Source organism: Oppia nitens, unplaced genomic scaffold (genome assembly GCF_028296485.1).
Source record: "Oppia nitens isolate AA-2021 unplaced genomic scaffold, nextdenovo-longstitch-racon4-pilon3 scaffold10_pilon_pilon_pilon, whole genome shotgun sequence".
Classification (NCBI taxonomy): domain Eukaryota; kingdom Metazoa; phylum Arthropoda; class Arachnida; order Sarcoptiformes; family Oppiidae; genus Oppia; species Oppia nitens.
Genome location: NW_026533189.1, coordinates 1,140,196 through 1,156,856, shown reverse-complemented (window position 1 = coordinate 1,156,856; position 16,661 = coordinate 1,140,196). Strand labels below are relative to the sequence as shown.

The 16,661-nt window shown below is 23.5% G+C and overlaps 1 protein-coding gene across 1 annotated transcript; it reads right to left on the bottom strand.

Moving 5' to 3' along the window:
• Positions 1 to 2,809: 2,809 nt before the first annotated feature.
• Positions 2,810 to 10,389, bottom strand: LOC128965078 (patched domain-containing protein 3-like). The gene is made up of 4 exons (XM_054311734.1): positions 9,393 to 10,389; positions 5,216 to 5,391; positions 4,986 to 5,142; positions 2,810 to 4,902 (listed from the first exon to the last, which is right to left on the bottom strand). Exons 1-4 carry the CDS (start codon positions 10,387 to 10,389, stop codon positions 2,810 to 2,812), a joined length of 3,423 nt encoding a protein of 1,140 aa, XP_054167709.1.
• Between the last annotated feature and the right edge of the window lie 6,272 nt (positions 10,390 to 16,661).

The following is a 16,661-nucleotide window of genomic DNA, read 5'->3' as shown; positions in this document are numbered from 1 at the left end:
GGACTGCACTTCAAAGCCGATAATTGACACCTTTTTTGGGACAATTTGCCAACAATTAACTTATTATCAAAATATAACTAAAAAATTGATGACAATTATTGATATTATTATTATTATTATTATTATAAACTATATGTTATTTACAAACAATTAGTTGTAATATAATAACTAATTTTACATTCAAATCATACCATTTTGTGACAAATTTCAACATCAATTCATTCATTTAATTATTTCATTTGACTTGTTATTCATCAAAAAAACAATTAGGACTAAATTATTATTAAATTAATTATTAAAMTAATTAATATTTGTTTGATTTTTTATAATAAAAATGTTATAAAATTCATAACTTCTGTATATTTGTTTAATATATGTAAATATGAAATGATTTGCATATATTGTATAAAAAATGTTGATAAAAATGTTTAACAGTGTATTATAATTAGCAGATATTGCTAAACATTAAAAACGAATTATTAAATAAAACAAATTTTTTAACTAAATTAATTTAAACATATTATTATAAATTAAATAGTTTTAAAAGTATGTAAATAAAATAATATAGTGATTTTAATTTTAATTTTTTAAAAATTGTGAACTTAATGAAAGTGAATACAAACATGAGATTCAACATAAAGTACAGTACTATTGTATAAAAATATTATTATTAAATAGTTGAAAATATATACTAAAATTAAGTTTTATTCTATATTATTATATACTGTTATGTATTTTTCATATGTGTGTATATATAAGATAAGGTGAATATAAAGATATAAACATATTGTCAATGTTTATACAATGTATTTAAGTATAGTTTTGACTATTTTTAAAGATTCAATTTTTTTAAATATATAATGCAAAACAATATAACATGATGATGATGAAAATAATAATAACAATATTATTATTATTATTATTATTATTATATTACTGTATAATATAATTTGTAAAATCTACTTTAACAAAACCATTTTAACATTTTATTTTTATTGAAAATTATTACAATAATTTATTTAAGTRACAATTCTATTAAAGATATTTTGTTATTTTAGTTTATTTTTATCACAGTTTTTATTTATTATTATTAAGTCTCATTAAACTCAGACTTTTGTCAATATGTTTTATAAATATGCATTACAATACTTAACCAGATATTTTAGTAATATTTAAAAAAAAAATAATTTTTAATAGTTTAGTTAAAATAAATTTTATAAAAAACGGTTCGGGTTGAATAATACTACAGTTGTTTACATATACATACTGTACTATAACAAAGCTATTATATATTAGTTTTATATAATATAGATTATTATATAAAATGTAATTAATATAATACTGTATTTACTATTTTTATATTTATATCTAACAGAATGACTAAAACCGTTAAACAACAAAAAATTAATAATATTTTCTGTTATAAGACATGTATAATAACAAAGTTTGAGTAATTGAGTTCTATTGTTATTCTGATATTTTAAAGCAATTTAATTAAATAAATTTTTACTAATTAAATGCATTTTATAATAAATTCAGTATATCTTAGCTTAATACTGTCTATTTAATTAATTTATACAATTACTTTAATTAAATTTGTATCTCATTTATGTACTAAAAGTAGTTTATTAAACATGACTTACAAATTAGAGTTATTAACAAATTTATATTTTTAGATTTAAAATATACCTTTATTAAATATATTATTAAAGCTTTTATTAAACATTATTTTTATTTTGTACAATATTAATTTTTGTATTATATAATTTTATTTTTTTAAATGAAAAACATTTCATTTTCTGCCTTTAATAACCAAATTTAAATAATAGTATAATTAATTCATTACTGTGAATCAGTTTTTGATATTGCAAATTGCAAATAATTAAAAACACATATATATATATATATATCATAGATTAACAAAATTATCAATGATATACAATATTTATTAATAATATAAATATTACAATAATTTATTATAATTTTATTGTAAATTTTTGTTTAATAATAATTATATTGTACAAAAATAAACATTTTTTATGTGAAAACAAATTTCTTATGAATTGTTGAGCAAACTATCGCTTAACTAAAAAATTAATTTACAATTATTTTGAAATAAGAATAATAACTAATATAACAACTAATTTAGGCACTAATATATCATTGTATAGCTTATATAAAGCTAAACGCAATTTTTGTTATTATTAAAATTACTAGTATTTTATAATTTAAAAACTTTAATGTTTTAAATCAATAATATCAACGTTTGTGTCATAACTCGCCATTCAATGTAAACCTTTGGCTTAACAGTAATTCAATTACTGTTGAGACAATTGGCACAAAACAAGGATTCTTTTAATTATTATTATTATTATTATTATTACATTTATATTTGACCATGATCATAACATTTTAAAAAATTATTTTAATTACCTAAATATATAGTTTAACAAATTAAATAAAACCAACTGTCTTATAAATTAAACTATGATATATAATCATTTGCGCCAAATATATAGATCAATATGATTATGATGTAATTAATACTAACATTATAATATATTTATATAACAAATAGTAACATAAATTATTTTAACAAACAACAAACCATTTAAATAAATACCAAACAAATTATTAGTTAATAATAAACTTAATTATGAGCTATGGATGAAATGAACTTTTAAGGCTAATGTTTAATGACTTAGCATTGGGCTATCAGAGTAACGCATAATTAACTAATTTAATATTTAATCGCTACTTAAAACCCTTTTAAATACTGGGAAATGCATACAAATATATGCTAACAGTGCTATTGAGGGCGAAACCCATTATATCTATTGGCTATATTTCTATCGATCCGGGAAGACATGACTTCGATGTTATTATTCAAAATGCGATGTCTTTCTCTATCCCTGTGTCGTTGGTCATCACGATCTTTCTCCCGGTGCCGATGTGTTGCATCCACTTCTACTAAATAGCTATTCTCTGATTTATCTTTATTTTTGTCAGTTTTCTTATTTTTCGATGTCGACGGTGCCGACGGTGCCGATTGTCGTTCCCATACATTACGGTCAGTGTGTGTTGCGTCAGCTATTTGATGATAAACTGATATCCTGTGCTGACCGGTGGTCATACCTTTTGATTGATTTTGTTTGTTTTTGGATGAATAGTGACCATAGAAGTCAGTGCTATCGCTTATGTATCCATCATTTGTATGACCATTGTTTGAGTATTGTTTTGCACTCACTTGAGACCAGTCTCTCAACATATTTGCATAAGCATTGGTTGAAATATTATTGTCAGTCATGTGATTAATATCTGACTGTTTGGTGACCACATTATTGGTTTGGCTTTTACTACCCTTCCAACTGCCTTCACTGCACTCCTCAGCACTGGTACCTAAACCCAAGTCTTTCTCAGCGACAACACTTCCATCAGAAGAAGCAGAACTCTTGGAAGTGGTGGCACAGTCTTCGTCTGATCGACGATAAGGTACTTTTTGGTCTGCGGCCAGTTCGGTAAAAGTTGGTCGCGGAATGAAAATAGGCGCTCCGTTTTGCATAATAGTTTTGCCGTCAAAGTGTTTGTCCCCCACAAAAAAAGGTGGATTGTTTTGATCTCCCAAATTGGATGACTTGTATTTGGCCGATTGGCTGCTACTACTACAACATAAATCTGTTATAGACAGCAGGACTGGTAGCAAAAGTACTCCATGAGTGGCACCAAATAACATGACTAAAAAGACAGTCTTAAAAAAAGTGACGAAAACATATGACGGCGCAAATGCCAGCGCTATAATGCCCAACACTGTTGATACACTTCCTTGAAATATAGGCAAACCTAATGAGTATAGCGCTGACCGGACCTTCTCTTTTGGATCAATTTCGTTGGCAGATATGTAAGCATATGATATGTGCGCCGAAAAGTCGACTGAAAAGCCGATACACATAATTAAGTTAATCATTGATATGGAGTCTAAGTTAACATTCCATAGAGTCATATAACCGATTACACCGATCTCTATAGAAATAATGGAAAAAGCGACCCAAATGGCACACGAAGGGGACGGTATGAATATAAGTGATATAACCATCATTACGGCCGCCGCTACAGATATGGTCTGTATTGATATACTTCGGACTAACACAAACTGATCAAAGAAAATGAAATATTGATGAAATATAGTGACCGGAGTTGGAAAACTGTCAGCGATGTGACGCAAACCAATTAACATTTCTTTCTCCATATTTGCATCCATTATATTCTTGGTTTGTATTATATAACGGGTGGCAATTATCTCAGAGCCGTCATCATTGAAGACAATGTCGTTTCTGAACGCTTCAGTCAATGGAAAATGAAGAAAGATATCTCTGAGACCTCGATTAAAGTCTAATTGATCCGATATGTTGAGCGCTTGAAGGAATAGGAAGCTATCCTCTTGATTGAGAAATGTTTGGTAAGCCCTGAGCCACGATTCTGTGAGTATTTTGTCGGCAACAAAAGGACTTTCTTCAAACTTTTCTAACATACTCTCGATTTTTTTCTGGACTTCCGGATCGGCATAATTGAGTGTTTCATTGACGACCACTTGTATTCTATAAGGATATTCCCTGAAGTATCGGTCCTCGTAGTCATAAAATTGCACCGAATATGAGTCATCACGCGATAACTTTCTACGATCGAGTCCTTCCTTAACCATTGTACAGCCGTAGATACCAATAGACAGGTATATAAAAAACACAAAAATTACCAACAATTTGATTGGTGTCCGATTTAGAGCATTGGCCAATACATCCCTGAAGAATATCATCATTATATGCTCTTTATTATCTTTTGGATTGTTAGGATCGGCCGGGTTTTTGCCACCCGTGCATAGCATGCGAAAGAAATAGCCTTTTCCTTCTAATAATATTCAATATAAATAATAATATTAGTAAACAATTGTCGTAATTAATCGATTAATTTTTAAGTGTAATGAAAAATACCAGCTAATGATTTAGGCATAACAGGTATGCATAACAGGCCGTGAAGATTACGTCTCTCTGCGTGACCAAAGAAAGCCATACAACCGCCGAAAAATGTTATGTGATATATGTATGTGAAGAGTACGGCTACGGCTGTGTAGATGCAGAATATTCTTACCTTAAATTTAAAAGAAAAATTTAAATATTATTTTTAATATTTTTTTATTTATTTAAATTGTTTAATATTTTACTGATGGAAATGGAGTTATTGTTCCGATCATAAATGAGATGAAATTAGTAACTGATGTGATAGTTATGGAAACGGCTGCCTCTGAGTATGTGTGTCCCAATCGCTCGGACACTGTCATCAATGGGTTAGTCCGTCTCCAGGCGGCCAACAATACAAACGCATCATCCATACCGACACCTAATATTTAAAATAGTTTTGTTTAAAATTATATTATTATCTTAAATAATAAAAATATTAAATAAACTACTTAAAAAATAAAATTAATAAAATAATAAAATATTATTAATAAAGAAATCATAAATAAAAATATTTTTATTTTTAATCTATTATTATCGTATTACATATTATTATTTTAATAAAAAGAAACTAAAGTGTATTAAAAATAATAATATTACTATAATTAATACTAGTAACAAAATATTTATTTAGAAAAAAATTATTATAATTTACTATAGTATTAATTTGTAAAAAAAATAAAATTTCTAACTTATAATTAACTTATAATTTTTAGTTTCTGTATATTGGTATTTTTTTTAAATTTTAATGGCAATTAATTTTATTGTTATTGTTGTTGTTGTTGTTAGACCATCAAATAGCTATTATATAAATAGAGTATTTTAATTTTGGTCAAATAGCATAACATGAGAGCACTTTAATGCCCAAACAGATTGATTGCTCAGTTAGGTCACTGAGAGGACGGTGACCGACAGTCTAACTGAGTCAGTGGGTCGTCGTGTCTTCCGATGTCTACTAGACTATCATCTGATGACAGTATAAATAAGTATTTACAATGAGATGCGGTCACTATTTTATCAATACTACTCTTTCCATTTTGTTTAACTTTATATTTCTTAACTGTAAAAATTTATTATTGTGTAATTTGTTTTTTAAAAATTATATTTAACTTTTAAAATCGCAATTAAAATCTTTTTCAAAAATTTCCTCAATATCTCTTTAAATTTATAATTTTATTCACTTTATTAGTTAAGTTAATAATTTATTTACTGAAATGAAAAAGACATTAAAATTTTAGTTGATTTAATTATAATTTTGTTAGAGCTATAATTTATTTTTAGAAATAAAAGAAATGTTTTTTAATAAATTTAAGGATTAAATTTATAGATAATTTATAAAGTATTTTAGGCAAAATTCCTTTCTGACCTCTTAATTGTAAACAAATTAAAACAATTTTTATACAAATATTTAATAGTAGTATTATATAACTTCAAAAAACTTTACTTTTTAATTATATTTTCACAAATAATTTTTAATTAATTATCTGATTTCAAAAGAAAAAAGTGTTTAAAATAACAACAAAAGAATAGATTAATTGTAATATTTTTGTTGACTAAATAAATTTAATAAACAGTATTACGAAATTTTTTATAACTTTTTATAAATTAACATAAATTTTCCACTTTTCGCAAAGTAGAAGAAATTTCAAAATAAATTATTGATAAATTTGAGTTTATTTTATTATTTATTAATACATTGTAATATTATTTTTTAATTTATTAATTTATTTATGTTTATTTAGACTCTATCGTGCAAATCAAATAAAAATAAAATATTAATAAAGATAATCAAAGTAACACTTTAGACATAAATATAGTGTGAATTGAGTTAATATAATGGATTTATAACATGACTTTCATTCACTTCCAGGTCTAGTAATGTTAGTATGAGTGCGGAAGACTTGACTACTTTCTATGAATTTATATTTAGATATAAATAGAAAGTCGGCCAACATTTTTGAAAGTAGTTTTATAACAGTGCTATGAAAGAGAAAGAGAGAGAGAGAACCTACATCTGGTCATTGACTACATAAGAGAGAGAGAGAGAGAGAGAGAGAGAGAGACCACACCATAACATAATTATAAATGCCTTTCACTCTCAGTTTCACTATTTATCATTTATATATCTTTTTAAATAAAAAAAATTCTGTAATATATTTTAAATAATGGTAATAATAATAATAATACTAACAATAAAAATAAATAAAAACTCTTAACACAATTGTTTGTATTTTGTAAATATCGTTAAATATTTTTATATAATTATATTAAATAAATATTGATGGGAAACAACTATAATAAATTATGTATTATTTTTTCCATAATAAAAGTAATAAAAACAGTGATGCAAAATTTTTATGATTAATTACTAAATAACAAGATTCATAAAGTATTGAAAATAATAAATATTGACTTTTTGTTTGACAAAAAAAGTTTTTTGTGCTATTTGTCAGTATTTATGCTGACATTCAATGACAATACAATCGACAGTAAAATATTTCAGGAATCTTTGGACCTAAAAAACGGATGAATTAGTTGTAAGTCAATGTCAGATATCATACAATTATTGTCCAAATTATGGTTACATTTAAATTGTCTCCTGATTTTCATTTCAAGCATTTTATTTGATAAGATTTTTTTGTTTGTTTGGTTATGAGTAAAACAAATTCATTGGACATAAACTATCTCTTATTATMATTATTTAATAGAATTAATTATATATATATATATATATATATATATATATATATGATATCTATTTTGTATAAAAATAAAATACAATTTTTTACACAAATTATTTGACTTTAATAAATAAAAGTTAAGTAAAACATAAATAAATATAATGTTATGCATGGATTGCGCTTCAAATTCAATTGTCATTCACAGTCACACTAGAGTTGCAAAGATATGAAAAATCTTTCGACAATAATATCCTGTTTTCAACTCATTTCCCGTTCAATAGGCTTTTGTCTCAATTTTAAAAGCAAAAATGTCTATAAAAGTTGACTAAAAAAACATTTAAGTCTAAAATCTTAAATTTTGCAAATTCAATTTCACATTGAATATAATGTGTTATATTGAAAAAAATAAATATATAATTTTATTTAATATATATATATATATGATTTAGCATAAATATGCAATAAAAAGTTAACCTTAAATAAACATATGATACATAAAAGATATTTATAAATGTTATAAATATTCATATTTAAAAAATAAAATTATATTTTTATTATTATATATAACATAAAAAATAATCAATAAATACAATATCGCTTTAAAAGACACACATCTTTCTCACAACATTTATGTTATATTAAATATAAATATTCAGTTGTGAACTAGTTTTGACTTAAATTTTAATATTAAGTTACGTCATATAAAACACATTAGTTTAATGTTTAAACGAGAAGTAAGACAAGTAAAAAAAGTTTAATAAATTGTTGTCATCATTACTAAAACATCTTACAAAACAAAGTTTAAAATTAGACACAACTCTTATATAATTCATATATAATACCTTATATAAGTTATATATACTGTACTATGAATTCAATATATAATTGAACGAATCGTTTATGTAAATCAAATTGAAAACTTGATTATCAACTATAATTTTATATAAATGATTTTTTAAAAACACTAATTAATTTATAAATTTTTAACAGTAGTGTTAGAGATATCGGCTTTAATCTTAGAGATGGATATCATATATTTGCTTTTGTAATTATGCGTTTAACAACAACAACAACAACAACAACAACAACAACAACAAACAATACTAATATAATAAAAAACAAACTTATGGTAATTATATTCAATTTTATTGATAATTTGTAAAAGAAATTAGAGAGACAAGTGCTGATTGAAATTCATTATAATTATTTTGCTTATTATTGATAAGTTGGTGTCATATTTTTAACCTCAAAAAGTCTGTCATTTAATTGATATTTAATTATCAAAAAAAATTCAACTAAAACATTATTTTGATTTTCTTGCAAACTTTATGTAAACTCTTTTCATTGACTTAATGAATTGACTTCTAGTTTATGACCTAATATTATATTACATTAGTTATAGACTATTTGAAAACCTATCAAAGCTATATACTGTACTAATGCTAACAGTAATATTGTAAATGTATGTATAATTATTGACAATTTATCATTCATTCAATCAGTCAATCATTCAAATAAGTAAGCCATTCATTTAAATGCACAGTTATATTAATTTTAAAGCGATACACGATTTGGTGTAATAATAATAAAAATAATAATAAAGTAATTTATAAAAACTATAATATAACTAAAAGAAAGCAATTAGAAAGCAATAGCTGCAATACATATGACATAATAATATGAAATATAAATGTAGACATACCTAACATAAGGAAAGGTGCGGCCAAATTGATTCCTATCATTTCGATACCGCAATACACGCAGAGACCAAAAGCGGCGGCCACTGCAAAGCCGGCCGACACACAACCCAATAGACCGAGCCATGGCTTACTTAGAACCCAGTCAGCCATCATACAGGTGCCCACACTGAAGATTAACATAATGATGATCGTTATACTGAAGAATGGGACCAATGAATGAGTGTTGGCCTCCAATTCTGTTTGCAGTGTAGTCGACACAAATCGGGCCACAGATATTGATTTAAATTTAGTATTTGCGATGTGTTTCATAAATGCCTGTTCCCAGAGATGTCCCCTTATATCACCCTTTTTGATAGTAGTGTCTAAAAAGTACATGAGATGTATGGCTTTGGCCGACTCGACCAGATTATTGGCGTCCTCTTTGACGCCTCCCATATACGCTGGAAAGAAGTAAGCCTTATATATATTATGATTGATCCAAATGGGATACTTCAAGAAAAACTTTTTTTCTTCAATTTCAGTGATCCGGTTGTCAAAGTCTAGTATGTCGTTATGCCAGCACTTGAACTCATGTTTAGCACACAGATCATCATATGTCCATTGCGTGTCATCCCATTCAATGGACATATTACGTATAGATTGATCCAATTGCATGATCTCATCCCATATTTGTCGGCGCAAAATATTACTGTCATCTTTGGCCACAACAATGATTCGCCCGAAGCGACCCTTATGTGTGATTCGTCCCAAATTAAAATTAGAGCTATAATTCATAGGGAAATAGTCATCAATGATGGCTCTCTCGGTCTTTGAGCGACCATCTGATGGCGAGAACAGGTACTCCGGGTCGTCTTCATAATGCAGACGTTGCAAACCGGTGGCCAACAGTGCAGCCAACAGTATGGGCACAATCACAAAATATCCCGGATATTGGCCTATCAAACGACCCAATTTCTCAAAACTGATTGACAGTGCAGTGTCTATACATCTGCACGACATGTCTTCACACGTGAAATGAAGAATTGATCGCTTGTGAAGCAAAAGATTTTTTGGTTAAAATTTTGTTGAATTAAATGTTAGGATTTCATTATTCGTTGAAAACTATTTTTTAAATACAAAATTATAATTTTTTATAAATTAATTAATAACTATTTAAAACTTTTGAATTAATTGTTCATTAAAACACAAACATGTGTATCAAACTAATGACTAAATGATAAAAGATTTTTTTGTAAAGCTTTACAATAAAGTAATTGATTTTTATGAACAACAGTTTGTCACTCTTTTACAAAAATGATTTGATTATCAGTAAACTCTAAGCACAGTTATGTACCGTTATTTGTCTAACTACTGACTGACTAACTGGTGGTAAATGTTTGTTGTTTGGCAGAAGCAAAGAGGAAGTGCATGAGTGGCCCAAACCAGGCATTTCAGTCAAACTCCAGGCGTACGCCATTCCGTCCCATTTCACAGATGATGGCTATACAGCAGGTTTACACTGACAGCAGGTTTATGACTCGATTGCCAAACACATGAAATACCTTATATTAACAAAACTGGTTCTCCATAACACTCCTTCTAGAGCTCCGGTATGTGTTCGCTGGTGTGTATATGAGCTGCCAGTATATCATAGTTGCGATGGTGTGTGCGCGCGCTTTTGGCGCTTTTAAAATTGACTCATTTAATCGACTTTATTAAAGACAACTAATAAATTTTACATAATTTTAGTAATGAAAATAATTATTTAATTTATTACTTATAATATGACAAATACTTTATGTATTATAATTAGTTAAATGTCAATATTTAAAAAAATAATTATTATGTTTTAATGAACCATTAACATTAAAAACATTTAATTATTGTTATTGAATATTTAAAATAAAACTTAAGCAATATTTTTTAAAATAATAATAATTTAGTAATTTTTTTATTGTTGATTATTTTGATTTTACATTAATTAAATAAAACTGGAATTAATAGTATTTTATAAAATATAAAATTATATACTTTCAGCTAAATTATAATTTAGATGTGTGTTGACCGGGAAATTGAGTATAAATTTATTTAAACTTAATTAATATTTTTTCCTTATTTCATAAGTCTCTTCATTTTTTTTGTTAATCAAAAAAATATAAAATTTCAGTTCAAATGACTTTAAAATGATAAGTTTAATAATGTTAGCATCAGTTAACAATGTTACTAAACAATAATTTTTAATGATATTTATCATAAGTAATTGAAAAAAATTATATTTTAATATTAACTCATATACTTATAATATAAATTATAAAATGTATATTAGTTCTAGTAATATAAGTATTGCTTTTAAGACTCAAATTTTAATAATCATAAATAAATACTTTTATAATTTATTAAATTTATTACAATATAGTAATTAAAATTTATGTGTATTATCTTTTATATATATTGAATACATTTTATATTAACTAATAAAATAATATTATATAAGATTAATTCTAATAAAGAAGCAATTAAATAATTAATGTCATTGATATTTATTTATTACAATTATTTAAAAATATTTTGTATTTATTAATGTTTTTCCTGAATTATATTTATAATGTAGAAATTCAATTTTTACTATAAAAATAGATATAAAAATGACAATTATTAATAAACAAATTCAATGCTATTGTAGACAATAATTAAAAATATAACACAATAACAATAAAAATACTGATAATAGTACTAAAAAACTAAATAATGACTAATATACGAAACATCATTATAAAATTCAATTTAAAACAAAAAAAATCAATAATAAAGTAAATTTTAGGACAAACGATAGCAAAAAGTTCTAATATTGTATACAAATTATACAAATGTAAAATAATCAACATTTTTGAAAAAGGTATGCTATTTATGGTTGCACTCAAACGAATCGGTTTTAAATATTTAAAAAATGGAAATACTGTTCATTAAATTGTAAAAATACTACTACTATGACTACTACTATGACTACTACTATTACTATTTAAAAAACACCAAAGATATGGGATTAATATTTGTTAAGGTTTTATAACGATAAAAGTGGCCTCAAAACCAAAAAGCGGGCATTAAGTGAAAGGAACTGGTATTTTGTTTGCTTCCCTGTCAGTAAAAATAGTATTTTTACGTTATTGAGAGAAAAAAATTGCCTCAAAATAAACTTTATTATATATATATATATATATAAGTATAATATAGATATATAAATAATATGATATTTGCTATTAAAACAGTTGTTAAATACAATAAATTATTTAAGAAAAAACGATTTATTAATTAAGTTTTACTATAAAGTCGTGTTTATATATCATGACTTATCGTATAACAAAATACCAAAATTTTCATTCACACACTTAACTTGATAGTGATGTCTATGTGAAAAAGGGATGACATAATTGTATGTATGGATGACTGTGTGTGTGTGTGTGTGTGTGTGTGTGTGTGTGTGTGTGTGTGTGTGTGTGTGTGTGTGTATGTTTGTGACCCAAATCAAATAATAAATCAACACTTGTTTAGAATTTATTTATATGTTGTTTTCTATGATTATCTAATACTAACTTTACATTTCATATCTACTGTACTTTATAGATATATATTAACCGACACTTTAATAACATTGAAGCACTCAAAGGAAAACAATTTATAAATATTTATTTAAAAACATTAATATTTTTAATATTGCTATTTATAAATAGATATATTTTATGTGTAAACTTGCAAATTATTCTACACAATAGTAAAATATCTAAGCCAATAATAATATTAATATTAATCATTTAACAAATTCACACAATTAAAATTAATCATTAAATACTAAAATGACAGTATTGATACAATAAATTATTTATTTATAATACTGTACTTTATATGTATATGTAAGGTCATATTGTACATCATCTAATAGTCTATACTGTAGTATAGACTATAGTCATCATTGCTAATCAATACATAAATTTATTTTATTAGTAATTTGATTTATTTTTGTATTACAATGTCTATTTTTGTTACCATTTAGTAATCATAATTTTTTATATAAATATTATTTTTTTTATAATAATAATGATATATAACTTTAATTGTAAAACATTATGTTTATTTTGAGTTCTTAAAATTTTTAATTTTTGATTAATTAAAATTATTAAATTGTATTTTCTTTTATAATATTTATATTGTTTTTTATTAATATTAATATATATAAACCTATCTCTTGACACTTTTTAATGAGCTATAATTTGATTTGTATTTAGTTAATAGTTTTATTTTATTTTAATTAACACACGATTTATTAGTATTATGATTATTAATAGCAATTTAGATGTATTATCTTTAAATTTTGTTTTACTATATAAAAACAATATATTTTAATAAATGTTTAATAAAAAATAAAACTTTAGGGCATAGTAACAATCAAAAAATGTTAACTTAAAAGAAAAAATTGGTTCAAATATATATTATTTTTAGTTACAAAACATATAAAACTAACTCATGTCGTATTGAAAGTTGATTTGACTAAAACTTATGTTTTGGCAATCTATAGCTACAACAAAATAAAATTTTATAAAAATTGTTTTTTTTGTAAAATTTATTTATATATATTTTATTTATTTGTTATTTGAATAACTTATATGACATAAGAATCTGACGCTATAAACACAATTGTGAGTCTTATTTATTATTTAACACAAATTATATATTAAAAATTGTTTAAATTTCAGACATAATTAGCATAAAAAGTAAAATATGTTATATATTAATAATTTCCGGTAAATTCAGGTTTTCTTTTAAAATAATTATATTTTAAATATCTTTACATTTGTGCTTATTTCTAAATTAAAAAAATCTTTTAACATAAATTACAAATAACATTATTTTTAAAAATTTATATTAGCATTATTATTATTTATAAAATTGATTTTTTATATTTTTATATTATTTATATATTTTTTTCTATGTTGTTATTATGGTATAAAAAATATTTATTTAATATCTAATATTTTAAATAAGTACAGTATATTGTTTATGAAATAAATATTATTTTAAATAAAACATTAAACGTCATTAATCTTGTCTATAATATTTAATTTAAAAATGATCAAACATCTAGTAAGTTACTATTTATTTTTACAGACTTAAATTAATTTAATTTTGTAATGATTTTGCAATAATTTTAGCATTTTAATTAAATTTTTTATTTTAGTCAATATTGTTATTTTGATTTTAAAATCAATTGTCAGTTATAAACAAGTGCTTGTTAAATTAGATTAGTTATCAATTACATTTGTAATAATGATAATAATTAAATTTTATATAAGTTTCTAATATTTTACAGTAAGTGCTAAATATCGGCGGATAAAATAAAATATAATTAAAAAAATTAAGTAAATACTTAAAACAATAATTTTATTATTTTAATTATTGTTTATAGTAATAAATAAAAAATATGATTATAAATGAAGTTTATAGCAAATATAGTTTAGATAAATAGATTACATAATCAAATATTTACTAATATTAGTTAAATAGAATTGTTTTAAAATATATTTATTTTTATTGTAAGATAATTTAAATTACAAGACTATCACTAAATATGACTATATTTTATATATAGTATAATATTATATAAAAATTTAGGCCAACGTTTCACAACAATAATATACTCAGTTATAAGTCATCATTAAAATTATTAGATAATTATTATATTTATTGACATTTTTACATCACTTACTTACAAATCACAATATCATACTTTATATAAACTTTATGTTGCTAATAAAATAAATATTTTAACTATACATATAAATTATATATACAGTATTATATTATTTTTTGCAATAGTAAATCTTTATCAGTTTATAATTAAGTTTAACTAATATAAAACCCTAAATTTTTATTTTTATGTTTATTATAGAATCAAATAATATATTTCTCAATGTTTTTTGAAAAAAATTTATAACGTTATAAAAATCATTTTAATATAAATTCATATTTCAAATATTTTAAAATGTTTGACATATATTTTATTATCATATTATTTGATTGATTTTTATTATAAAATTACAAAACTAATAAATAAAATTATTAACAAGATAATAATAATATTTTTTGTATTATAAATGTTGCAAAATTATAACAAAATTTTCAAAGAAACTAAATTTAAACAAAACACAAGCAATCAATTTTACAATTAGAAACAATATGTAATCAATTGTTAAAAAGTAATTATTTAAAGATATTTTAAGTCTGTAGTGACCTAATGATACAAATATCTTGAGTTTTAAATCAGTATATAATCTATAAAAACTAAAATTAGTTAAAATTATATAAATAGATCTTATCATTAGGTTTAGAGAGTAAAACAATACTGAAATTAGTTGTTTGATTGTCAATTGACTGATGCGGATACACATACCACTACATGTGCTTCAAGTTTGACTAATATTGTACAATATATTAAATTATTGTAAGTCATTATATTATATATACTGTATTATAGTATAGACTATTTATATAATGATTAGATAATTTATATTATTTATGACTTTATTGTCACATATTTATTAAAATTCTTGTTATTTATTGTTAAGAATAACTATATATTCATTAGGACTGTGCGGTCGAGAGAGTCGGCAAACATCATAACAGAGACAATGTTTGCTTATGTTTTGTTATACAATTCAAGTCAATCTCAAGTTAATAATGTGGATAATTGTATAATAACATCAAATTAATCAATAATTTTGTAAATATTGATGCACTTTATTAGACAATTTGTTTTTATAAATTACTGTATTATATACTCTATTGTATTAAGTGGTTTACAAATTAAACCTAAATGAAGGTCTTATTTATTAATAATTTTTAATAACAGTTATTGTTGTGTAATTCAGATTTTGAGCTATTTTTTATTTTTATCATATTACACGTTATGTTGTGATTTCAAAAAATTATATTACAAATTTTTGAAATCACAACATAACGTGTAATATGATAAAAATAAAAAATAGCTCAAAATCTGAATTTGTGTTATCATTATAAATATTAAGAATAACCAGTTAAGAATGCTAGAAAGCATTATCAGAAAAAAAACTTGACGGCATAAAATATTATGTTCGCAAATTAATTGTCATTGGGTTTTAGTCATATATTCAAATGACTCGGTATGACAAAATAAACAACTAYTTATATGTGGTATCAAATGATTTATTATAACAAAATAAACAAATATATTCATACTTTTGCCGCCATTTTTTGAAAATTAA

What these genes read in the sequence shown, in the direction of transcription:
- LOC128965078 (XM_054311734.1), bottom strand. Translation starts at nt 10,389, where the DNA reads ATGTCGTGCAGATGTATAGACACTGCACTGTCAATCAGTTTTGAGAAA. An exon ending in CGCACCTTTCCTTATGTTAG is followed by an intron (nt 5,392 to 9,392) that starts GTATGTCTACAT and finishes TTTAAATATTAG; the next exon opens with GTGTCGGTATGGATGATGCG. An exon ending in CAATAACTCCATTTCCATCA is followed by an intron (nt 5,143 to 5,215) that starts GTAAAATATTAA and finishes TTTAAATTTAAG; the next exon opens with GTAAGAATATTCTGCATCTA.